This window comes from Varanus komodoensis, unplaced genomic scaffold, assembly GCF_004798865.1.
Source record: "Varanus komodoensis strain SLA01 unplaced genomic scaffold, ASM479886v1 scaffold1, whole genome shotgun sequence".
Classification (NCBI taxonomy): domain Eukaryota; kingdom Metazoa; phylum Chordata; class Lepidosauria; order Squamata; family Varanidae; genus Varanus; species Varanus komodoensis.
Window position 1 is genome coordinate 36,813,599 of NW_025335268.1, and position 26,984 is coordinate 36,840,582.

At 42.7% G+C, this 26,984-nt stretch overlaps 1 protein-coding gene across 7 annotated transcripts in view; it reads right to left on the reverse strand.

Annotated features, from left to right (window-relative positions):
- The window catches only part of SCAF8 (SR-related CTD associated factor 8), a 214,854-nt gene that overhangs the window by 171,143 nt on the left and 16,727 nt on the right, over positions 1-26,984 (reverse strand). For 3 of the 7 annotated variants that reach the window (XM_044422388.1, XM_044422380.1, XM_044422396.1), the window contains exons 1-4: positions 9,752-10,899; positions 7,850-7,933; positions 3,868-3,912; positions 1,574-1,735 (exon numbers count right to left, since the gene is read on the reverse strand). In XM_044422388.1, coding sequence (XP_044278323.1) covers positions 1,574-1,735; positions 3,868-3,912; positions 7,850-7,933; positions 9,752-9,808 — 348 coding nt within the window. In that variant the 5' untranslated portion in view covers positions 9,809-10,899. Of the gene's footprint in view, positions 1-1,573; positions 1,736-3,867; positions 3,913-7,849; positions 7,934-9,751; positions 10,900-26,984 lie in introns of those variants that run through there. The other 4 variants (XM_044422364.1, XM_044422352.1, XM_044422372.1 and 1 more) reach the window with 3 other exon arrangements.

Below are 26,984 nucleotides of genomic sequence, written 5' to 3' on the forward strand. Positions count from 1 at the left end.
ATCTTCCTCTCCCCGGCAGGATCACATGCAACAACAGACCACAGTAGTAACTGTGGTGACATGATTTGTTGTTACATGCAAATCCAGCAACCATGGTGAAGCGCAGTACGCTTGACCTCTGTGTAACCACTGAAAGAAACAACCATCTCTTTTATAGTTCCCCACACTTCAGCACGGCTTGGTTTAGCATCTTAACCCTGAAACATGCCTCTGCTGTCAACAGAGTCCTGTGGCAAAAGTGGTTATAGCTTCCTGCCTGAAGCATTCATTGTCCAAGCCTGCCTTGCAACTAGACTTGCAGCCTTGAGTGCTCCGATTGGCTGCTCCGCTCCTCTCAGCCAGTGCACGGCTTGCAGATGCCCACCTGCCACATGGGTGTCTCAGCAGCCATGGGGCTCCATAGCATACCACCAGCAGTAGTAGTAGAGACTTTGGGGATGGCCATGCTTGGCACTTCTGTCCAGCTGCTGTAGTGCACTGGAATGGCACTTGGTTAGTGTGCTGACTTTGCTTAGACACAGAAGCAGTGGTCTCCTCTTAGGGAAGCTGCCCTACACACAAGGAGGAGATCACCAATAGGGTGAGAGTCCCAAGGAGTATGTCTCCTGTTCTGTCTCCCAGCCCCTAACCTTTACTCCTATCTTACTTCTGACATTCCCTGGGACTGCCTTGTCACCCTCACCCCCAGCCACCACAGCTGTGGTGCAAACAAATGCTACTGCCCTCCAAGTGCCTGGATGCAGCAGGGAGGCAGCCGGCTCTGGCATGTGCAAGTCCTGCATGTGGGGGGACATGGTCACGTACACAGCAAGGAAGGGGCAGGAAGGAGGTGGGGTGTGGGCAGGTATGCTTGCATGTTAGCACAGAGCATTGTGGCACACGGGAGTGTTACTCTAAAGTGAGAGAGCTATGCAAGTGCTATGCTAGTGCTTAGGCAACTGCTTCTTCTGAGCAGAAAAAGGAGAAGCTGGCTGAAGCCTTACCTACCCATTGAGCAAACTGCTGGCTGCAGGTTCTGCCTGTGTGGTTTATACCTACTGTCGCCTCCCATGGCCCACTTTGCTGGCTCCTGCCTGCTCAGCACACTCCCAGGCTGTTGCTGGGAGCTAGGAATGAAAATGGCAGGGCTGCCCCGAGAAAAGGAAAAGTTACCAAGCTGATACCTGCCCCTCACAACTCCTGTCTGGGAGTAAACTGTTCAGGCAGGAGCCAGGAGAAGAGCAGTGTGAGATGATACAAAAGTCTTCATTAGGTCACAGAACTATAGCTCTTATACTTTTTCCAAAAAATAACATTGTTACAAGATTTCTAAATTTTGCTGCAATTCACTTAAAAAGTTAGGGGGCAAAACCCTGTTACTTCTAATCTCTGGTAACTACACTTTTTTCATAATAAGCAGGCACTTTTCCCTGAAATGGTCAATGGGAACTATTTTAATTTCCCAGGGTTATTTGTCAAGAAAAAAATAGGTAAGTAGCTGGACCAACTATAACATTGAAATTAAGTTTAGATGAAGTGAATCGCAATAACTGGGTTATTTACTTCTAGGAAAAAAGTCTTTAAGACACCATACCTTATCATCTCCAGGGCAACGGTATAAATTCTGGAAAGTGCTAATGATGTTATTGCTAAACCTAGGTGCAAAGACATCTTTTTCTTGTCCAAACTGATGCCGAGACTGCCGAACAATAGAGTCAATTACATATAAGCCAGGCACCTTGTATTCTGGTTTACACTGTAGAAGAATACAAAAGAAATTTAGTCTTTTAATATATAAACAATTTGCTGACTGTAGTTTACATTGTAGAAATCTAGGCAGTGGAAGAAATAACGAATTGAATCTAGTATCTTAGCTGATGCACTGTTTAAAGAGTTCAAAGTATTTAGCAAATTTCAACACAATTTAAGGTACTATTGTTATGAGGGGCATTCAATGTATTCTCGGTATCAGCATGAAGAAAAAGGAATAATAAATTGAAATAATTTTTATTTTTCAATGTAATCCACCATAACTTCAATACACTTATTACATTTAGAAATTAACTTTTCAATTCCCTGTAAAAAAATACCCTTCCTCGTCTAAAAAATGTGCGTTAATTGCCACCTTGAGCTCTTCATCGTTGAAAAATCACTTTTCACTAAGATCTTTTTTTTAAATTTGGGAATAGGTAGTAGTCACTGGGGGCCAGGTCCGGGCTATAGGGTGGGTGGTTTATTTCTTCGAACCACAGTCTCCTACAGCAGCCTTTGAAACACGCGCCGTGTGAACGGGCGCATTGTCATGAAGAAGCAACACACCTGCGGTCAGTTTTTCCCACCTTTTTTCTGTAACTGCTTCTCTTAAATTATGCAGTGTGGTTGTGTAAGATGCTGCATTTATGGTTTCACCTTTTTTTGTGTACTCAATCAATAAAATTCCCTTTAAGTCCCAAAATACTGTGGCCATGATTTTTCTGGCCAATGGGAGTGACTTTGAATTTCTTTCGAGGGTCAGCACCATTTTTATGCCACTGCATGGACTCCTGCTTACTTTCAGGATCATAGTGATGAACCCAAGGTTCATGTCGAAAATACTCGATGGATCATCACCACAGAGCTCTAAAAACTCCCAACAGCACTCGATTCGCACTTGTTTCTGAGGTGCTATGAGCGTTCATGGCACCCATCTTGCACAGACCTTTGTAAGGTTAAGATGGTCATGAAAAATAGTAAATATGGTACCAACGGATAGGTTGGTCATCTCTGCTAACATTTTGATTTTTATTCAGGCATCTTCCAACACATGTTTCTCAATTTTTTTCACACTTTCGTAGTGGCAGTAACTGGCCCGCCCGAGCAAAGGTTATCTTCAATGTTTTCTCTGCCCCTTTAAAATTCACTTGACCACTTTTGAACAGTAGATAATGAAGTTCTGGTAAAAGGCCACCATCTCTTTGTGAATAATTTTTTGACTTTTTCCTTGTTTTGTAAGGAACTTAATCACAGTACGGTGCTCGATTTTCTTCACCATTGTCGCATCAGTCATCATGGTTGTCTTTCACTGAGGACTACTAGGGAACTAATGATCATGCTTATTTGAAATTTTGCATGTATATCCTCAGATAGTGTCATTAGCTAATGAAATAATTAAATTACCCACATCAATAGCAAATCAACCTGATACCGAGAATACATTGAATGCCGCTTGTATTTCTAACATTTTCTGTTTCTTTCACTGATTTCGTACAAAATTTAGGTCAAGTAGCTTAAGCTTCTAACAACAAGGGGTGTGAAGCATTTTTCACTGCTTGCTTACAGTACAAACAATTATACTGCACTGTGTGGATGGCACAACATTACTCACAATGCAGAATGGAACATTAAAAGCAAGGCTCCATTTCAGTTTCAACTACTAAGAAAATTTTGCCCAACTTTCACTCCCAAATGACTATAAACATATGTTCTACATATAAAGTTTAAATTTCATAGGATGAAATCCAATTGTGTCCATTCACCAGTGGAGCAGACATTGATGGAACTTATAAGCCTTTCCCCTTGTATATCCCCAAACTCTGTTCCGGAAAGACCCATTATTTGAGCAAAATACAACACATATAATGTTAAATGGAACTGAGTTGTTTAAATATTGCAAAATTATAACATGCCTCATACATCTTTTAATTTTTTTAACATATAAATAAAACAGCTGCTACAACATCAAGCAAGACTATCTTTGCTACCATGTTCCTTACCTTTCAGGTTGTGATGCCATACACATACTCTGAAGTTAATTTCAACACCACGTATGCCTTTTTACCTATCTTTAAATATTTAGATTTGCATGTATTCAAAATACTACAGCTATTAATGCATTGTTTAGTAACTTACCTTTTGAATGAATTTCTCAACACTTTGTACAACATGCTTGTAGAACTAAAATAAAACAAAATTGACTTTTTACACTGAGTGCAGCTATATAAAGATTCACACCCGTTACCTTAACAACCTCCCTCTAAGTGTTCAGCTCAAACCACTTCAATATGCTTACAGCATTCACATGAGGAGGACTTGACCCCATTAACAGAACTAACACAACTCTATTTTTCTGTTTTTCACGGTTCTTCCACCTACTGAAAGCACAAGTCTGCTCAGGGCAGCAGTGCAGGGAAAGAGAGATTCCAAAATGTTCATCCAGCAATATGTAAAACTGCACTCCTATTCCTTGCATGTGCCTTTAAGCTGCCTAAATGGATGCCAATGAACTAATTTTAGTGGTAACAGTAGAAAGAAAGATGTAAAAACCTGGTCTCTAAAGTACTCTCAAGATTTCTCCATATGTAGATACTGCAACTGCCTTCAACTGGATTAAGTGTTTATTATCTACTTCCCTACTTATTATTTAATACCTCCCTCCCTGTAAAGGAATTTCAAGTGACTCCTGTTCAACAGTTTCAGATGGCCAGAGGAAAATAATGAGGCATGCTGACCATCCTAGTAGGAAAATGATGCTGATACTGCTGTAATCAATACAGATCTTAGTATTTCTGTGTTGGCTATTTGATGAACAAAAGTTGGTTATCTTTGTAGCACAATAGACCAATAAATAAATGAAATGTAAGCTTGCTACTTATAGGAATGTAGCTACTAGGCTCCTTTAATTTGATGGTGGAAGGTATCAAATATACCTAATCCTAAATTATACTATTTGGCTGTGATAGCTAAGAATGAGAAAGACAAAAATCGACTAATTATGCAATTAACTAGTCAGATTTAACCACATTCTGACAATCAAATGTCATCCATTTTGGTTTTCAACATTACCTAGAAATCATATGACCTTTTGAATCTAGTCCTGATAGCTATTTTTCACTCTTTGGCAGTCTGGATTTTAAAAATCCTTTTGTATTTTGTTTTGAAAAAGTTTTCTGTTTATTTTAAAACAAAAATAAAAAAGAAACATACCAGGCTGCATTAGTATGTGATTTATACTGCTTTGCATATTCCTAAGCCAATTTATCTTAAGGACATAAGAATATAAGAAGAGGTGTGACAGATCAGACCTAGTCCTGATCCACCTAGTCCAGCATTTTGCTTACACAATGGCCAAGTGAGTGCCTATGGATAACCTATAAGCAGTTAATTTCCTAGCCAATTTCATCAGCAACTGGTGTACAAAGGTATAGTACCTCTGATACTGGAAGTAGCATATAGTCATCAGGATTGTGGCCAGAAGCATCTCATGGAAATGAATTAAAAGGTTAACTACATGCTATGTGAAGAAGTGCTTTCTTTTATCTGTCCTGAATCTCCCATCAATCAATTTCATGGAAAACTCTGAGTTCTAATATAACAGGAAAGAAATGTTTTCCTATTCACTTTTTACACACAATGCATAATACTGTACACCTCCAACCTGTCTCCCCTTCATCACAATTTTTCTAGGCTAAACAATCTCAGCTGTTGTAAACTTTACTCTGTTGCCTTTTTCTGCACCTTTTCTAGCTCTACAATCTCCTTTTTAAAACTTCTCCACAATCTCCTTTCTTCTTTAGTACTCATTTAATTTCATAATCATCTATTGATCCCTAGACAGTTTCCTATTTCTGATACATTTACATAATAATCTATTGTTGGTTTTGAAATTGTTAGTGGTTTTTTGCAACTCTTACTGCCTGACTGCATCTCCCTGGAGGAAAGACTCCTTTTGTTTTCCTTATTTGGACAAAATGTTCATTTCCTGAAGACTTCTCCCTAATAGCTTTTTTGACAGGGCTCATGAGCCATGCTGCTAACATCTTGGATTTGGTTAGGGATGCATGAGGAATCTGTTTGTTGGTGGGAATCCATTGGATTCTCTGGTCTTGGTTCTCCAGACTCTAATCCACTTTGCAGTGGCTCTGAATTGCTGGCAAGTACTCCCAGTATTCACAGCTCACTTGCCAGGAATCGAACATCATGCACTGCATAAGCAGCAGCCTTCTTCCAAATTCAGCGTTGTTGCTGGAACACAGAAGGGGTTGTTTGCCAGGATGTTGCCAAGTACTCCTGCTCACAGGTCCCCTCTTCTGCCCCTGCTACCACCACCAGCACTGGTTGGAGTAGAAGGTTGGTTGGCAGGAATTATGCCTAGCTTGCCCACTGGCAGCATCTTCTTCTATGTCTTGCAGCCATTCTCTGGTAGTTGCAGCTGATAGGAAAGCTAGCTGGTTGTGCAACCAGGGTTCACAGATTTCCATTTGGCTCAGCTCACTTTGCTAGACTAGGCTGAGGAGGAAAGGAAGTCCATGGATACTAACCCTAGACTTGATGCTATCATCCTTAATTGTGGTATACTTAGTAGTTGAGCCTCTATTATCATGATTCTGAGTAATATTCTATAATTTTAAAAGTTTTAAGCTTCTTGATTCCACCTTTCAATTTCCTTTTACCAATTCTTCTTTTGACATCAAATGCGATTGCACTGGACCTCTTTGGCAATCTATCACTTACAGCATTGTGCTCATCGATTCCAACAGGTACAACAATATTTCTATCTCATATTGAGTCCTGACCAACACCACCTTAGGTTACATCCAGAATTTCCTTCTCTCTGGTTATTTTTGTGAACAACTGTTCCAGAACACAGTTATTTAGGACACTGAGAAATTTAACTTCTTGGTCAGAACAGAAGCATACATTTTTCTGTCAATGTGTGGGTAGCTAAAGTCATCTACTATTTCAACACTTCCTTTTCTAAGGTCTCCCTGATTTCATTTCCTTCTCAGTATCATCCTGAGCATCTGGTCTGGGAAAAGATATGTCTTTAGGATTATATTTGTTTTAAAACCAGGTATTGTCAACACACTGCTTTTCTAAAGAAATCTGCAGCCTTTAGGTTTTTGAATTTGCTGGACTCTATACCATCTTTGACATACTAAGCGACACCTCCTCCAGTACACCTCCCTGTTCTCAGATATAAAGGCATCTCTCTGATTCTCTCTGTTACACCAACTTTCTGGGATGCCCACTTTATCTAGATCTTCCTTTAAAACCAAGCACTCCAACTCTCCCATTTTGGCTCAGAGGCTTCTAGTATATGCATAGAAACACCTATACATAGTATCCCTCTCCAGACATCTCTGGATTATGCAACTTCAGTTTGGCACTTAGGCCTCCCTAACAGGTTTTCAAGTTTCACCCTATGCTCATGGGCTAAATCCTCCCCTTCTGCATTTGGAGATTTGGAAACATTTCAGATTTCAGCTCCTGACAGTTTTTGGCCAGGGCGCAGTTTAAAAGCAGCCCTGACACCTTTTTAATGTTTTGTGCCAGCAGTCTGGCTCCATTTTGAATCACGCTCAGCCTGTTCCTCTTGTACAGGCCCCAAACGTTTCCCAGTGCCTATCAAATCTGAATCCCTCCTTCCTACACCACCATTGATTCATGCATCAAGATTCCTCAGCTTTGCCTGTCTAGCTGGCTCTGCTCATAGAACAGGTAGCATTTCACAAAAAGCCACCTTGGTAGTCCCCAATTCCAATCTTTTTCTTAGCAGCCTAAATTTGGCTTCTCAAGACTGTATTTCTCTACTTCACTGATACTGACATGGACACTGACTCTACCCCAGCACTAGCTACAAAGCTATCTAAATGGCAGGTAATACCCACAATCTTTGCAGCAAACAGGCGATTTCATATGGGAATTAAGGAAAACTCCATAATCACAGTCAGAATATCAGACTATCTGCTATATAATGTGCAGCAGGCATTGTTATGTTAGCACTACCAACCTGAAGTGAAATAATGATCTGAAAACCCTATATATTACATTCCTTTAACAAAATCAAATATGAGCTCAAAGACATTTGGAAATGATATAGTCAACTTCCTACCTTTATAGCCTTGATTGCTGCCTTGGTAATCTGTGTCATTTTAGCCTTTGAAATAGGAGGTTTGTAGTCATTCAGCGAGTACAACTGAAAGAAAAATAAATAACTGTAAACAAAAATGAAAAGGATTTTTTAAGAGCATTTGTAAGCAGAGTTTTACAGTCCTATTAAAATCTCTCTCAGGCACTATGGAACATTGACTCTTTAAAGTCAGTGGGCAGGAGGACTGGGGTAAAAAAAATATATGCACACTGCATGGTCTCTGAATTGAAATAGTAGCACACACTGTTTGGTAATTTCCTCCTTGACTTTTTAAATGGCAAGACATGCACCTAGGATTTGCTGATCTGAAAACTGGCAGCCAGTATTTCTCTTGGTGCAACATTATGTATATAGCATTGAAGAAAACCACATAATGCCCTGTCCTCACTAGTTCCTCAGAACCCTGTAGCTTCTAGAAATTATTTCTAAACCTACCCTGTCTGCTTCTTCTAGCCTGCCCACCCTATATCACTCCTTTTTTGTCCTGTTTCCTTAAATTCCAAGTGGACTAAACAGTTACTCAATCTAGTTGTGAGCAAGAACTCTGCTGTACACTTCCCTCTGATATCACCCAAATCTTGATACTATTTCTTGCTCTCTCTCCCAGCAGTAACAGATGGGAGTAAGTTGCTGAATGGTGGTGGGAAGGAAGACAGATGGAATGAGTTTCTCAACTGCATTTCTACTAAATAAGTCCTACTTGCTCAAGCATGTATCTGTTTTTACTGCACAAGTGCAGATTTCAGTATCTGACTTTAAATACTGAGCATTAATGTTTTAAGCAACTTCTAAAACATAAAAAGCATGACAGAGCAAAGGCAGTGGAAGTGGTTTCTGTATCTTGAATGGTGCACTATACCATTACCATGACTATACTACCTTTAACCCACAACCACAGAATTATGGTCTATAACTCCTATGTTCCATTATACCCACAGTTTTGATTCTATTTTCTCCTTGTCTTACAAAACAATGCTGAGCAGATTTCAAGCTTTTGTGGAATTTGTTTTTCACTAGATCTACCAACTAGAGCTTTGTCCAAAAGGCATATACTTAGAATAGACTACTCTTAATCCCAGAACTGAAAGGATATTATAGAGCTTTGCACAAAAATCCTGTTCTGGAATTCCCAAGCTTTCTTTGCTTCAGTGCTCTAAGTCAGAGGGCTGGTAGGGAATAATTTTGGGAGTCAGAAAGAGTTGCTAATCAACTAGAAATCACCAGAAAGCTACTAGTAGATCTAGATTTACTTTCTGCTCACATCTGTTTTTCAACCTGAGAACCATGTGAATATGAAGACCCAATCTTTACCTATTTTGATTTGATGAACTGTCATTTCTAGGATTTATCTAAAATGTGCTAATTATAGAAAGAATAAGCCACTAAAATTAGTTTAATTACTTTTAAAAATGCAACAGTTTAAAATTATTAATTATAGTTTAGTTTGTAGCTATACATGCAAATATTAATGCAAATATTCAATAACTATTTCTAGGGTAGATCATATGACACATCCATAAAGTAATAAATGCATATTAAAACAGTACATGAAATAATAGAATAAAAAAGCATCTTATGAGGCAGCCTGTGGGGGAAAGAATGTTCATGCTTTGCAGCGAAAATATATTAGCATTAGCATAAGCATTACGCAAGCTGACCTGGGGTGAGTAACCCTAAATGGGGTGCTGCAATAAGACCACCTTATCCCTAGTCACTATGCACCTCTCCAAAGAGGTTCTCCACAGATTATCTCAGTTCACAAGCAGTTGAACGAGCTTATGGTCCTTTAGATACCCTGGTCCCATGTTATGTTGGGTTTCAAAAGGCAGTCTGTAGCCCATTCAACTGGACTTAGAAACATACCAGAAACCGTGGTAGCTCTTTAAAGTCTTGGCAAGAGAGGCTCCCTATTTGCTCCATTTAGTAGCCGCTACATTTTGGTAGATCCATGTAGAGCACTTTTGTAATAATAACTAGGCACTCTATGCTGTTTGGACCTCCGGTGATAAAACTGGAATGCAGGGCACACACAGGCTTTAGGAGAACACAGCATCTAGAATAGATGAAATAACACCTGCCAGAGCCAGCCATCAACAGCACTTCTATTTTGTCAATGATCGTGTTCTGTTTATTAGCACTCATTACTGATTCCAGCTACCATTTAGAAATTTTACTGTTCACCCAAGTCAGAAATAAAGGAGACAGAGCTAGGTATCATTAACATATCAGTTGCATCTACCTGAAAAACCCTGGATGACCTCACTCAGTGGTTTTACAGAGACTGAACAGTATAGGAAACAAAATGAACTACAGGGTATCTTGAAGCAAAAATGCTGCAATGTCAAGCGTTAGCTCCCCACCTCCACTTGCAAAACGGTTCTCCAGGCAGGAACTGAACCTTAAAAACTCTTGGCTCAATTCTCAAACCAAACAACCTATTCAGAAGGATACTTTAGTCAATAGTACTAAAAAACATCAAGAGGCACAGGAGAATTAGCAGAATCACACTGCTTCTCATCTTCCAGGCTTGGGTCATCCTGGACAACCAAGGTAATTTCTGTATCAAAACCAGTGCTGATAACAAACTGCTAAGTTACTGGACTGCCTTAAGATGAACTATTTTCAAATGGCCAATAATTTTCCAATCTTCAAAGCCCATGCAGGCTTTTTTCTTAGAAATGCCTCCTTCAAAGCGGTCAGAACTCTCCCTCTTGTAACAAGGCGCATATAAACACCTGAGCCCAACACCATCTGCTAAAGCCACAATGTGAAAGGTTTGGGCAGCCATGTGGTTGGCTGCAATCATCTCTGCACCTTGTCCAAATCCCAAACCCACACAATAACTGAAACTCATTCTACAAAGCAAGAGTACAGATACTCCTACGCTGACCTGTAGAATCTGTGGTATCCAGGGTTGAAACAAATAGTAACAATGTTACCAGTCTGACAATCTCACTTCCTCCTATGCGTCTCATCATGGCAATGGCTCAGCCAGACTCTTGTAAGATGAGGCTGAGGTTTCCCTTCAAAGCCTTAGGAGGAACCCTACCTCTACCTCTATCACCTGCTCAGACAATGGAGAGAGGCAGAGACATCTGTGAACCTGCTTCTGTGTCTGATGGATTCTCCACAGGCCTGGCAAGCCTCTCTTCCCCCACCAATCTCTTGAGGGTGTGGGTGGGCGCTTGTTTTGCATTCAGCAAAATTCCCCTTCTCAAGTTCAGCCCCAGACCTGGAGAAAGAAAGAGACTTTTCCCTTTATATCAGGCTGCATTACAGAGGCACAACACATTTATCAGAAAGGGAGAGGTGAGAGGAATGTCTTGGTAAGTAGTATAGGCTGTCCATGGTTTAGAAACTTTCACGTTATGAACATCTGTACTAGCAAATGAACTGCCATTAAGCTTATTAATTTTAAAATTTGACTTAAAGACAAACAGTTCATAGGAGTGAATGCAAACTAGTTTCTGCGGGTTCCTGCAGAAAATCATCACCACAGGGAAGGAGGGAGAGCCTCCAAAGCATGCCTTCTTGCCCCACCCATCTGGAAAGGGAAATTTTTCTGGCATTTCCTTGGTGCAAAGAGGAAGTACTGGGAAATGAAAGGGAGGGCGGGAAACAAGAACATAAGAATATAATAAATTAGTATTACTTCTAATAGATGAAGAACAGGAACTCTGCTGGATCAGACCAAGGTTTGAAACGAAGGGGGAGTAACAAATTTGGTCAATAGTATTAAGAGAAAAGATCGGGGGGATAAAGATATTTGCAGTTTTTCCACTTTTGCTGGGGCCCTGGACCACTAAGCCCTGCAAATGTGGAGGACCGACTGTATATGGAAGTGTTTCTTAAGTGCTTTTTATGCATAGAAAGGTAAACTATATACTTATATTAAGACAAACATTAGGCTTACTCATGCTAAATACAACCTGTATGTATGCGATCCAACTTACATACAAATTCTACTTAAAGACATTCTCAGGAATTGAACTGGTTCATAACCTGGGGACTGGCTGTAATATGTTGGCTAGCAAGAACAACCAAAATATGTTGATTCCCTAAGCTTTTGCTCAAACATGACATAAAAGAGCCTCATGGGTTCCTTTACATCATCCTGTGGTAGTGGCTGCAGCAGTCCCTGAACCACACTTATGAAATCCCACAGATATAGCCTTGATAATGTGATCATATCTGTGTTTGATGAGATCATATTTATGACTCAACAAGCCATGGAGGGTTATTGTTGTGTGCCCCCCACAGGTTTTTGCCCCAAAGGGCACTACCATAGGACCTATTAGTCTGCCCTACCTGTAGCTTTTTGCCTGCTGCACCTTTTTGTCTCCTTACTGTCCTGCAATCACAAAGTCTGCTTTAACAGTCAGCTTTTGCTATCTCTGTTTGGATTGCCGATTAAAGCCTCTTCAAAGTATCTGAGTAGTACTTGGAGGAAATTTCAGGAGTTGCTAAATTTTTAAAAATTGTGCATATTATTATTTGGCCACAAATGCACAACTATGCAAAAGCAAGACGAGACTGAAGGTTCCTAAGCTCTGGAATTAAAAACAAGAGATGATGATCCCCACATAAATAACCATGTGCTCCAGTCAAGAGGGGGGAAAAATTGTGCTAAAAGCCCCTTTTAAAGGACATACATAAAAGAGGTTGGGCAGGTGGGTTATACGCCTTTCCCTAGAAAAAGGGAAAGAAGTATTTTTCCTGAGCTGCTAGTCTCCAGAAAGAGTGCAAAGTGCACATCAGCAATGACAGCTGGTTCCACTATCATACTTCTCTGACAGTGAGGAACCTTTTCCTATCTAGCCTGAATATGGGTTGTCGCAATTTGAATTGATTATTCCACATCCAAAACTCTGGTATCAGCAAGAATAGATCTTTACTTTCCTCTTTGTGACAGCCTTTCTAGTACTTACATAGTGATATCTGGTCCCCCCTCAGTCTTCTGTTCTCAAGGCTGAATATGCCCAGTTCTCTCAGTTCTCCTCACAGGGCAAGGTTTCCAAACCCTGAATCATTTTTGTTGCCTTCCTCTGGACCCTAATTTTTCTGTATATTTCTTAAATCTTGGTGACCAGAACTGAACACAGTATTCCAGGTGAAGTCTGACTAGTGAGGAGTAAAGCAGGTTGCTTACCTGTAACTGATGTTCTTCAAGTGGCCATCTGTGCATTCACACATATGGGTTGCTGTGCCTGCGCAGTGCCTAGGCCGGAAGATTAGAAAGCTAATGGTTTTTGGTGGGAAAACTCCGCTCCCCTCCCCCTTCATGGTATAAATAGAGCGGAGTGTCCACCATTTTACTCAGTCTTGAAGACTGCACGTTCGCCCTCTAGAGGTTAAGAATAAAAGTAATGAGAAAACACAATTATATCTGAACGGTACCGATGTGAATTATAGTACGGTACCGAGAACAATATCTAGTCAGCGATATAACCCAACGATACCAATGCAAATTATATTTCGGTACCGAAAACAATAACCACCCAGCGACATAACCCAAACAGTACTGATACAATTTATAGTACGGTACCAAGAAAAACGAGATCCACTCACCGACACTGAATGGGGCCGGCAGGTGGGTTGTGTGAATGCACAGATGGCCACTCGAAGAACATCAGTTACAGGTAAGCAACCTGCTTTTCTTCATCATGGCCTCTGTGCATCACACATATGGGTGATTTGCAAGCTTACCGCAGTCGGAGGAGGGAGGTGTCATCAGTGAAGAATGGATGAGAGAACAGCTCTACCAAAAGAGCAGTCTTGTCTGGCACGTACATCAAGCCGATAGTGCTTGGCGAAAGTACATGGACCAGCCCAGATGGCAGCTCTGCAGATGTCTTGCATCGAAACCCCTGCGGCAAAAGCGGACGAGGTCGCTACTGCTCGTGTAGAGTGGCCACTTGGAAAGACAGATAATTCTATTTTCCACAGCTGATAAGCCAGGACAATAGTCTGGACGATCCAATTAGAGAGTCTCTGAGATGCTATCGGTGATCCCTTTTCACTCTCGGAGTATTTAACAAAAAGTCTATTAGTAGTACGAAAAGATTCAGTGCGGGATCTGAAGAAGGCCAAGCAATGGCGAACATCAAGCGTGTGTAGAACACGTTCTATCGGGGTCAACAACGATGGAAAGAATGCCGGCAGAACGATGTCCAGATTCAGGTGGAACGGTGTGGCCACCTTGGGTAAAAAAGAGAAATCTATCTGAAGGACGACTTTTTCCTTATGGAAGTTCAGAAATGGTGGGTCTATGCGGAGAGCACAAATTTCACTAGCTCTCCGTGCTGATGTAACTGCTACGAGAAAGGCAGTTTTCCATGACACCAGACGCAAGTCCACAGTTGCTAAAGGCTCGAACGGTGGTTTGGTAAGTGCTTGGAGCACTACGGAAAGACTCCACGTTGGCATGGCAGGGCGAATAGAAGGATGTAAATTTTGTAGTCCCTTAATGAAACGCTGAACCAGCGGTTGAGAGAAGACTGATAATCCGTGGACAGTGCCACGATAATGGGATATAGCGGCTGCATAAACTTTGATGGATGATGGTTTAAGTCCCTCATGATGCAAATGCAAGAGAAATTGTAAAATATTGGTGACTGAAGCCGTTCCAGGGGAAAAGGAATGGCACTCTGCAAAAGAGGAGAATCTTCTCCATTTAGCTGTATAGGAACGACGAGTGGATGGTCTCAATGCAGATTTGAGAATCACCTGAATTTCTCTGTCCGTAGGCATCGGTACCGTGGCAGTTGCTGTCGAATCCGAAGTCAGGGCCGCATATACCGTCTGTTGAGTAAGGTCACCCGTAGGGTGAGGTGTCCCCGGTACCGACTCAGTGGCGTGAATCAGGTGATCCGCCATGCCGTCAGCTTCAGAGACAGTATATCCGGATGACGGAGTGCTCCTCTTTGTTGTGTTAACACATGCGGAAGAGTTGGTAGATGAAGGAACGTTCTTCTGGACACCAGCAAAAGAGTGGCAAACCATGGTTGTCTCGGCCACCACGGAGTCACTAGTAGCCCTGTGGCATTGTCCTGGGCTATTTTCGCAACCACTCTTGTGAGGAGTGGGATCGGGGGAAACGTATAAAAAGTCATGTTGCTCCAAGGGACCATAAGAGCGTCCCCCATCGATCCCGGCCTGACGCCCGCTCTGGAACAGTATAGGGTACACAGGCTGTTCTCTCGAGTGGTGAACAGGTCCAGGTCCAGATAACCCCACAAGTGGAAGAGTTTCTCGCAAATTTGTTTGTCCAACTCCCATTTATGGATTGTTGACATCTGTCTGCTTAATGTATCTGCTTCAACGTTGTCGGTTCCAGCCAGATGAACTGCCATAAGCATGATGTTCCTCAGTATGCACCAGTCCCAAATGTCCATCGATAGGCATGCTAAGGCTGGGGATTTTGTGCCCCCCTGCTTGATGCAGAAAACTGCCGCTATGTTGTCTGATGCAATTTGGACAACTTGACGGCATAACACAGTCTCGAAAGCCTTGAGGGCATTGAAAATCGCCAGAAGTTCCAGAAAGTTGATGTTTCCTCGCCTCTCATCGGTTCCAAGTACCTTGGACCCGAAGTCCCAAACATGCTGCACTCCATCCAAGGAGGGATGCATCGGTGTACAGAGTTGTCATTGGCCGAGGTGGTCAAAACAGGGCGCCGATCGACAGGTTGTCTGTGATAGTCCACCACGTTAAAGTGTGAAGGATTGCAGATGGAATTCGAATCGGCTTGGTGGCAGGATCTTGTTGCGGTTGAAAAGCAGCATTGAAAAACAGTTGTATGGGTCGCATACGTAGTCCGGCATATGGGACAATGGCAACTGCAGCAGCCATATGCCCCAGTAGTCTCTGAACGGATAAGGCTGGGACCGTTCCGTGTAGCCGAATCCGATGAATATGGCTGCATAAGGTATTCTAACGTTCCGGTGGGAGAAAGGCTTTTTCCTGCGTCGAATCAAGTCGTGCCCCGATGAAATCGATGACCTGCGTGGGAATAAGGGACAATTTGTCGCAGTTAATGCAGAGACCGAGAGCATTGAGTAGAGCGCAGGTCATTTGTATATCAGACAGGAGAGCTTGCTCGGATTGCGAGACGATTAGCCAGTCGTCTAAGTATCAGTATATCTGTATTCCCCATGTCCTCAAGTGTGCGCATACCAGCGCCAAACACTTTGTAAAGACTCGAGGGGCTGTGGCCAAGCCAAAAGGTAGGACGTTAAACTCGAACAGGTCGGATCCGACAGTAAAATGTAGAAAGCGTCTGTGTGAAGGATGGATGGAAATATGAAAATAAGCATCCTTTAAATCCAGTGAGGCAACCACTCCTCTCTTTTCAATAACGGAAGGATATTTTGCAAAGTGGTCATCCGGAACTTCCTTGGTTTAATGTACTTATTAAGAGTTCGTAAGTCCAGGATCAGACGAAGACCACCGTCCCTTTTTGGGACCGTAAAATATCTGGAATAGAATCCATGCAATCCTTCCGAGCAGGACAATTGTCGAATCGCTCCCTTGAGAAGTAGCTAGGAGACCTCATCGTGTAGCACCAATGAAGAAGGTGTGAAGCAGATCGGGCTCGAAGGAGGGATAACATCGAATTCTATCCTATATCTGAACTGGATGATAGATAACACCCACCTATCAGATGTAATGGACTCCCAAATGGGGAGTCGGCCCTGGAGCCGGTTCCCAAAAGGGAGAAGGGAAGGTGGTGTTGGGAAAGAGAGGATGGTTCGCTCAAGCCATCAACGCGGGCGTTTATCAGTATCGAATCGCTGACGGCCTTGGGAAAAACGCTGTTGTGTTTGCTGTCTACGATGCTGCCATTGTTGATATTGCTGGCGAGGGTAGTTTTGCTGGCGCAGATAGTATGGTTGGTTCCAGTAGGAAGACTGAGGCCACTGCCACTTACGTTTTTGCAGGAGCTCCATGCGGCGTGCAGTTAGGCATGATTCGTGAATCGCCTTTAATTTGTGGTTGGTCTTCTGGTGGAACAGACCGGTACCGTCAAATGGCATTTCCTTGATTCTGCGCTTCATCTCACTGGGGAAATTACAATTGCACAGCCACGCATGTCGGCGTAACGAGATGGCATTGACAAGGGCCCTTGAATCGGTGTCTACATGATGACGAGCGGTAGACAACTGTTGCACCGCCACCTGCATCACCTCCATAATGAAAACCCTGGCAAGGTCCGCTTGGTAGTCTGGAAGGGAGGAAGCAACGTTATCCAGCTTCTGTATGATAAAGTACTGGTAACATGCCAGTGTCGCTTCGTAGTTCGATATGCGCACGCTGAGTCCAGAGGCCGCATAGACAAGGCACGCAAGCATATCGATTTTCCTCCCTTCCTTGTCCCGAGGAGCGGTATGTCCCCTGGACTCCCTGCCCTGGGAGGATTCAACCACAAGAGAGTTCAGTTTCGGGTGACAGAGCAGGAAGGGAATGTCATCATCACAAACTCTATGCATGGCCTCGTATCTGTGGGAGATAGCTCGTGGTTGGGCCAGTTGGTCCCAGGGCTGGACCATAGCCTGGCGGAGTGTAGTTATAAGAGGCAGAGCTATGGATGCGGACTGCTCTCCCCAAACAACATCATAAAACCGATCTGTGGAGGGGCCTGGCTGTTGATGAGCTTCAATTTCAAGCGAACGAACTAAGCGGGACATGAGCTCTGTGAAAGAGACATGCGGTTCGTCGGGTGAAGCAGGCCCTTGGTATGCGACAGCCACACCAGGGGATGTGGAGTCGACCTCCAAATCCTTGGAGTCTTCCACGTAACGTGGCCGGTTTTCGCTTGAGGAGGAGGTTTCAGGGGAGGTTGGGCGCTTTGTCTCCGTACGCCTGGAGGTGGATGGTACGTCCCTCGGGACTGATGGTGATCTATGATCCCGAGGAAAACAGGGATATGGTTGGTAACCACCCCAGCCGGGGGCAGCACCATATCCCGGGATCAACCAACTCTCATCTCGATGTTCGGATGAAAGATGCGACATCTGGGAGGTAATGGTGAGGCCACATGTGGTTCAGTCGGTGGCATAGGTGTTGGTGAGCAGTCCCTCGGCAGGGAGACTCTGATCTCACCATCAGAGATGGACTGCCGAAGCAGCTCCTCCTGTTGCTGGGGATGCACGCTCTCAGGCCAAGTGGTCGGCCTAGGGGATCCCGGTGGAATCACCCGCATAACGAGTTGCAGGGCCGGTCTCAAGGGGGTCGGTACCATGGTGGCCGTCGGTACCGAAAAGCCTGATGAACCTGAGCCCCAGTGTTTTGGGCGATCAGGTTTCTTGCTCTTGCAAGTGGGCTTATCCACCTTCTCCTTCCTCAACTTCTTATGGGTGGAAGGTTTATCCAGACCGGTATGCATATGCTTCTCCCATTTCTTAGCCGGGGGAGAAGGCAGTGACTGAGCCTCCATAGAAGCGGCACCTTCGTCCGAAGGATGCTGCGGAGGATCGGCAGAGGTCGAGGAAGGACGCTTTGCCCGAGCACTCATGGTGGAGGAAGAGCGCTGAGGAGGCGCAGACAAAGAGGAACCAGGCCGTAGGAGCAGTTGGTCAGACTGCATTAATGCCTGATCCCATAGCAGCTTCCTGAGACGATGCTCCATTTTTCCGTGCCTGCTTGGTAAATGCCAAGCAATGACCGCATTTGTCGGTCCTATGCCCCTCGCTGAGGCAGAGGAGGCATAGATCATGTGGATCAACTGGTGACATTTTAGATCCACATTCAATACATTTGCAGAATGCCGCCCGCTGCGCCATCGCGGAAAAATGAAGAAAAGAGGACAGTATAGAGGGTAAGATAATTATTTTTTTTGCTTTTTTATATATAGAGAGAAGAGAATTTAAGAAGAAAACGGACAGAATCGGGAGGAACAAACTTGGAGCAAGAGGAGTTTAAGGTTTTTGAGAAAAAAACAACGAAGAGGCACAGATCTATAGCGAGAGACGAATAGGCACAAGGCACAGCGAACGGTGGTCGCAAAGACTGAGTAAAATGGCGGACACTCCGCTCTATTTATACCACGAAGGGGGAGGCGAGCGGAGTTTTCCCGCCAAAAACCGTTAGCTTTTTAATCCTCCAGCCTAGGCACTGCGCAGGTGCTGCAACCCATATGTGTGATGCACAGAGGCCACGACGAAGAATAGAAAAACTACTACTTCTTGTGATTTGGAAGTAATACTTCTGTTAATGCATCCCAAAATAGCATTTTCCCTTTTGCAGCTGCATCACATTGTTGACTCATATTTAGCCAGTTGTCCACAGTAACTCCAAGGTCTTTTTTCTTTTCAATTCTGTTCAGCCACACATTCCCCATCTTGTATCAATGCATTTGGTTTCTTTTTCCTAGATAAAAGACTTGGCAATTGGTCCTATTGAATCTCATTCTGTTGCTTTCAGTCCAGCATTCAAGTTTATCAAGATTACCCTGGATCTTCATTCAGTCTTTTAGGGTGTTTGCTATTCCACCCAGTTTTGTATCATCTGCAAACCCGAATATCTTTTCTTGTACTTCATCTAAATCGTTAACGAAGATGTTGAAGACTACTGGGACTAGGAATGAACCCTACAACACCCCACCAGTTACCTCCCTCCAGTTTCAGAAGGTGCCACTGATGACCACTCTTTGTGTTTGATATAGCCACCAATTTTGGATCCACCTAATAGTTTTTCTATTTAGTCCACTTTTTGCTAGTTTGCTTATGTTATGGGGCACTATGTCAAAAGCTTTGCTAAAGTCAAGGCAGGTTATGTGCACACTGTTCCCTCTGTCAACACAGGAAAGAAAATCTTCCCTCCTAATTCCCCAGACACGGTCAAGATTCAAAGAGGCACAGGAAGTCAGTAATGGTTTCTGATCATAGTAGGAAGGGCAACATGCTAGTGACAGCTGCCCTGAGATTCCACTTGGGCACTTGTGAGCTACCTGATGGTGGATCCCTGGGCAAACTTGCCTGCCCCTTTAAAGGAGGCGGTAGTCCGACCGGTCCTGAAGAAGGCGTCACTGGATCCAGGGATGGCCGCTAACTATAGACCAGTGGCCAACATCCCGTTTCTGGGCAAGGTGTTGGAGCGAGTGGTGGCGGGACAACTCCAAGCACTCTTGGATGAAACTGATTATCTGGACCCATTTCAGTCCGGCTTCAGACCCGGGTACGGTACTGAATCTGCCTTGGTCGCCCTGTACGATGACCTGTGCAGGGAGAAGGACAGGGGGAGTGCGTCCCTGTTGGTTCTCCTGGACCTCTCAGCGGCTTTCGATACCATCGACCATGGTATCCTTCTGGATAGGCTGGAGGGATTGGGGGTCGGAGGCACCGCTTTGCGGTGGTTCCGCTCCTATCTCAATGACCGATTCCAGAAGGTGGTGTTGGGGGACTATGGCTCTGCGCCATGGCAGCTTTGCCATGGGGTACCGCAGGGTTCCATTTTGTCCCCTTTACTGTTCAATATCTACATGAAACCGCTGGGAGAGGTCATCAGGAGGTGTGGGCTGCGGACCCATCAGTATGCTGATGATACCCAGCTCTACCTCTCGTTTTCCACCAATCCAGGTGAGGCAGTGGCTGTACTGAACCGGTGCCTGGCCGAGGTAATGGGCTGGATGAGGGCCAATAAACTGAAGCTCAATCTAGACAAGACGGAGGTCCTGTTGGTTGGCAGTTCGGGCTTCGGAGAAGGTGATCTGAACCTTGTCCTGAATGGGGTTGCACTCCCTCCTAGGGACAAGGTCCGCAGCTTGGGAGTGCTCCTCGACCCGGAGCTTTCACTTGAAGCTCAGGTGACAACAGCGGCGAGGAGCGCTTTCCTCCAGCTTCGGCTGATTCATCAGCTGCGCCCCTACCTGGAGTACGACTGCCTTGCAACAGTGACTCATGCGCTGGTGACTTCCCGTCTTGACTTCTGTAACGCGCTCTACGTGGGGCTACCCTTGAAGACGGTCCGGATACTTCAATTGGTTCAGAATAGAGCTGCCAGGCTGCTGACGGGGACTGGACGTTATGTTCACATGACTCCAGTTCTCCGTCAGCTGCACTGGCTCCCCATTGAAGTCCGGGCCCAATTCAAGGTGTTGGTAATGACCTATAAAGCCCTAAACGGCTTGGGTCCTGGTTACCTGAAGGAGCGCTTACATCCATATTTGCCCAGTCGCCCCCTGAGATCGGCGGGAGAGGCCCTTCTCCGGGAGCCCTCCGGGAGAGAAATTAGGAGGGTGGTTACTCGGAGAAGGGCTTTCTCAGCGGTGGCGCCTAAGTTATGGAATGCGCTCCCCAGAGAGGTCCGCCTGGCGCCGTCATTATTTGTTTTTCGGCGCCAGGCTAAGACCTTTTTATTTAAGCAACATTTTAAATGTTAAATACAATTGAATTTTATCTGGCCAGGGCGGCTTATTTTATAATGTGTGTTTTAATTAAGATTATTTTATATGGATATTTTAATTTATTGTTTTATCTAGGTTGTAAGCCGCCCCGAGGCTTCGGCAAATGGGGCGGCATAAAAATGTTTTAATAAATAAATAAATAAATAACAATAAGGAGTGGTTGATTCTGTTGCCAAGTAGCTCATTAGCCAATTCCTGGAAACCACAATGCAGTCAGCCACCCCAGGTTGGAGGATATGGCAATATATTATGGGTAGAACAACCCATGGCTTACTGCTATCATTCTCACCCCCCCCCCACATGCACACTCATGCAACTTTGGAAACGGGAACCCTCAGTTGGACAATGTTGGGGATGGATTGTTGCCCTGTGACCCTGTGGGAATCAATCTAGGCTTGTGTGAAACAACAGCCCACTGCAGAAACCCAAAATGGGTTGTCATTTTGTGTGAAGTCAGTCTTACCCTGCTGCCTCCTGTGTTCTAGTCACCTCCTTCCCTGCTTGACTGAATCAAAGTCCCTAGAAAGCCAAAAGACGAAGCATGTTCTATATTGTAAAATCAGATGCTTCAGCACAATCATGGATACTGCAATGTGAGCTGCAAAGGCTGCTGAGACTAAGGCTGTGCCAGGCATGCCTATAGGAAACTTCCCAAGACTATTCAGGAATCCCTCATTACTTAAGACCCTGGAGGCAGGCCAACATAATAGGCCTACTACCCCATGAAGGAAGGTTACTGATGGAAACATAAACCTGAGCAGAAAATGTTCATCCATGACAAAGGAATTAAATTAATATTTCTCCAGTTTCAAATCACCATCTCCATGGTCATTCAGGAATACCAAATGAGATGTGCCACATATATAGCTATGCTTGCAATAGCCTGTTTGCCATGGCAGCCATGAGTTAACCCAGACAAGACAGTCCTGGTATGAATGCTAAAATTTCTTACGATTCTTTGAAAAACTACATTTCAGAACTGAGTAAAACTTTTTGAAAAGATACAAGTGAAAATGTATAGGTCTTCTCTTCCAAGTAGACTAGGTATTTATGACATTACTATTTTGCTAACATATACTTAAAAGGTAACATAGCACAACAGAGTCCCAGCAGCAACTGGAACACCAACTTGCCTAAGCCAAAAACTCAGAATCAAATCCAGTCCAGGCAGGGGCACAACAGAATCCTGTTAATACTCAGGTCCGAATTAGACTCCTACATGTGTCTTAAGGCAAATGGGATTAACCAAGAGATAAATCCAGTCCATACAGAAACACAGGCCTATCTACAGAGAGCTCCCACCATATTTAATAGCTATGAAGACTCATACCTTAAATGATAATGAATAACTTATTATTATTAACAACAAGAATAACTTATTCCATTAGTTATTCTTGATCCCAGAACAAATAATTACCCTGCCAAACTGAATCTTATTTCTATGTTAGTCAAGTCTGAAGTTTCTTATATGGCAACTACATGTATAACTCTGGGACTGCCAATACATTTCTAGATACAATACAAGCAGTTACCTTTAAAGCCCTTCATGACTTGGGTCCAAAACGCCTTCAGGGACACCTCTGCTCAAACATTCCACCTCACCAGCTAAGGTCCTTGGTGGGATAATCTTCTGAAGTTTGTTTCTGTAAGATTAATGTCAACTACCCAGGGGACTTTCTCAGTGGTTGCCCCTAAACTGTGAAAAGGTCTGCAGAGACAGATGCCTCTGATCTCCCAGATTGCTACCTTCAAGAGGGAATTAAAGATGTGTCAATTCTGACAAGCCTTGACAGGTTAGTTCTCAGGTCAATTTTGTTTAATATATCGTTTAGGTCTATTATTAATCATTGTTGTGTTTCATTTCTTGAAAATTGCCCAGAGGCTAGGAATGGACTGGTATATACAAATTAAAATAAACAAATTAAATTACAAAACCATTTTTATATTCTCCTGTATTGAAAATTCTAATGTATAATAATAAAACATTTTATTTGCTTTCTAATAATCAAACTGTCTCTATTTGAAAGCATTTGCTCAGAAAGACCAGGAAATAGCTCTCTTCAAATTTCAGAAAGATAAACTTGGAGCAAAATAATGGCAGATGGCTTTCACAAGTAATCAGGATGAAAAAGCCAAGTGAAAGAGAAAGCCGATATGGCAAGGGAAAAAATACTGGTTTTGGACATGGGAAACTCAGCTCTAAAATCTAGTTTAGTTATGAAGCTCAATGGGAGACTGTCGCTCATTTCAGCTTGGAAGAAGAGCAGACTTTACTTTTGCAATAGTGTTTATAATAATAATGGCAATAAATTAAATAGCAGTCATTTAATTTATTGAAGCAAGTAGAATGGTGTACTACGGAGAAAATGGAGTGAAAATTAAACCAAGCTGCTTCCCCAGTGATCTCAATTTGTGGCAGATACTTCCCAAAAATAATCTTCCCAGCTAAAGCCTGCCTACTTTTGTTTGATCTGTATTACAGTAGAATTTATTTACCTGTTATTCTTGTTTACAAATTTTCATACATTCAAATTCATGTAGAAATATCTTAGTTGTTATCAGGGCTTTTTTTGTCATAGAATGCACCGGAACGGGTGTTCCGGCACCTTTTTTTCAATGGATTTTACGAAGTGATTTTGGCTAGCAGATCAGCAGCAAACATCATTAACATAGTGCCTGCAGGCTGCTATTGTGTCTGCTATCTGCCATCTGATAGTGAGAGATAGCTTCTCGGGATGCTGCTCGGCTTGGGATTGGTGTGTGTGCTTACTGCCAGAGGCGACATGAGTTCCGGCACCGTTTTGTTTTGTTTTGTTTTTTTACAAAAAAAGCACTGGTTGTTATTAATTTACATGGTTTGTACTTATTCCAATAATAAATGAACCCCAGTTTTTGAAACTTCCTGAGGTCATCTGTCTAGTCTGCAAGTTTATAGCATTATTTTATTCAAGAGCATGATACTCCATATCTTCTTTTTTATTGGTCAACTCATGGTACTTAAACTGGTTGCCAAGATTTAGCCAGCAAAATCCATGCTGCAGTTAACATGTACATTACAATTATAGTATAATCGCTATAATCTTTAATATGTAGTAAGTATAGTAAAAGAGATTATTGTAATTCATCAGCATTACACAAAAAAATTACTTTTATAGCTATGATCGCCTTCCAATTTCTAACAACAAAGTAGGGAAAAAAGTTTCCCTTCTGTTTTAAATGTCTAACATAAATCTGTCCTACTGGAAACTTTCCATACATGTGTAGGATATAACACCACATATAGAAGATCTGCTTTATATTTGATTTATATTTTATTATATTTTGTTTAATGATTCAAATTAGTTTAAAAACATTATTTAAAATAATAAATAATGTAACATATTATTTTGATTATAAAGTAATTTTTAAAATATTTTGACTAACTATAATTTAAATTATTTTAAAATTATCCATTTCATTAATTTCATTTCTATACTGCCCCACAGTCAAAGTTCCTTGGACAGTATACAACAGTCCATAAAACAAATACTAAAATAAAGTAAAAAAATATATAAAATCAGAAATACAGTAGAAGTTTAAAACAACCTAAAATCAAACAACCAAGATTTGATAAAACAAGTAGGCAATCCCCTCAAGTCTCCAGGTATCCAGATATGTCCTTAAAAACCTTGGCAGAGGGCCACCTTAACCTGGTACTGAAAAGATGACAAATTTGGAGCCAGGCGGGCTATAGTGGGGAGATTGTTCCACTAGCAAGGGGCCATCACAGAGAAGACCCTCCCTCCATACTTCCCTCAGAGTTGGCACTCAGAGGAAGAGGTTAACAGTAGCGTCCAAGGAGATCACTGGTGAGAAAGGTACTTCAACAGGTATTGCATTCCTAAGCCAGCTAAAGCTTTAAAGATTAAAACCAGCACCTTGAATTGGGACCAGAAGCATCCAGGCTGCCAATGAAATGCAGAACTGGTCTCATGTGTTTGGACCTGTGGGTCCAAGTTATTAATCGGGATGCCACATTCTGCACCAGATGCAGCTTCTGAGCCATCTTCAAGGGCAGCCTTGCATAGAATGCATGGCAGTAATCTAGTTTAGAGATTACCAAAGCACAGATCACTGATAGCATACTATCTCTGTCCAGACAGGGATGTAGTTGAGCTGCTAGTCAAAGCTGGTAGAATTCACTCTGATCCACTGAACCAACCTGGTCCTCAAGTCACAAAGATGGCTCAATAAGCACCCACAATCTATGAACCTGCAAGGGGAGTGCAACTCCAGCTAGAACAAGTTGGATTCTGTCCATCTGGTCAGAAGAACTACCCACCAACAGCATCTCAAACTTGTCTGGATTGAGCTTCAGTTTTTTACCCTCATCCTATGCATTGTTGGGGCCACACATCAGTTCACAAGCACAGCCTCACCTGCTGAAGATGAAAAGGAGAGATACAGGTGCATGTCATCAGGATACTGAAGACTGCACACTCCAAAACTCCAGATAATCTCACCCAGAAGTTAAATGACATGGTCGTACATAGTCATGGACCAAGGCTGTTTCCATGCCAAAACCAGGCCTGAATCCCAGCTGAAATGAATCTAGATAATCAGTCTCAACTACTAGAGCTAACTGGCAACCACCCTCTCTAGAACCTTCCTCAGGAAAGGGAAGTTTGCTACTGGCCTAAAATTGTTAAAGTCTTCCAGGTCAAGGGTGGACTTTTTCCAAAGTGGTCTCATTGCTTTCAGGAAGCATGGGACAACTTCATCTCGCAAGGAAGTGTTCATTACCTCCCTGGCTCAGTGAGTTGTTCCATCCTTGCTGGCTTTTATAAGCCAGGAAGGGCAAGGATCCATTAAAGAGGCGGTTGCACAAATTTAGTCAAGTACCTTGTCACATCTAAAATGTGAATGAGCCATACTATTCACATCTGATAAGTGTCTAAGAGCCCTTGAATGCACATAATTCCATTTTTTCATAAATGAAATTATGGTTTACATTTTCCAGTTTTTTAAAGTACCTCCTCTGCTGCTTGTATCCATTTATATTTTATCTAAATATATTTTAATTTTTATCTAGTTTGTATAAGAGACTTTTTTTACTCCTGAAAACAGTAATTTCTCAAAGGCAGTATAATTTCTATCAACCCCTCTATAATTGTTTCTTGATTACAGTTCCTTATCTACAGATGGTGGTACTGGGGGATTATCGCTCTGTACCATAGCATTTATGTCATAGAGTACCACAGGGTTCAATTTTACCCCCATGCTTTTCAACATCTACATGAAACCACTGGGAGAGATCATCAGAATTTTTGGGCTGAAGTGTCATCAAGAAACAAACAAACATCATTTAATAAACAAATGAATAATCTGCAAATACTGAAAAACTAAACATGAAGATTAATATTTTTGTGAATTAAATCTCTGAAATGCAAAAATTTCTGGAGCGATAGGAGAATTTTTACCAGCACACCTCCAAACAAAAGGAAAATAGCCCACCATCTCTTTAGGGCACTACTATTAATTAACAGGGATAGAGGGCAGATTCCAAATGCCAGAATGCATCTGTACTTTCCCAAATTTTAACCATTTTATTTCTAACTGCATGTTGCCGTATCTTTCCTCATTCTGGATGGCTAAGCCACATCCAGTATGTAAGTGGATTATCAACTTGAGTTTGCCATTTCACAGTCTGAGATT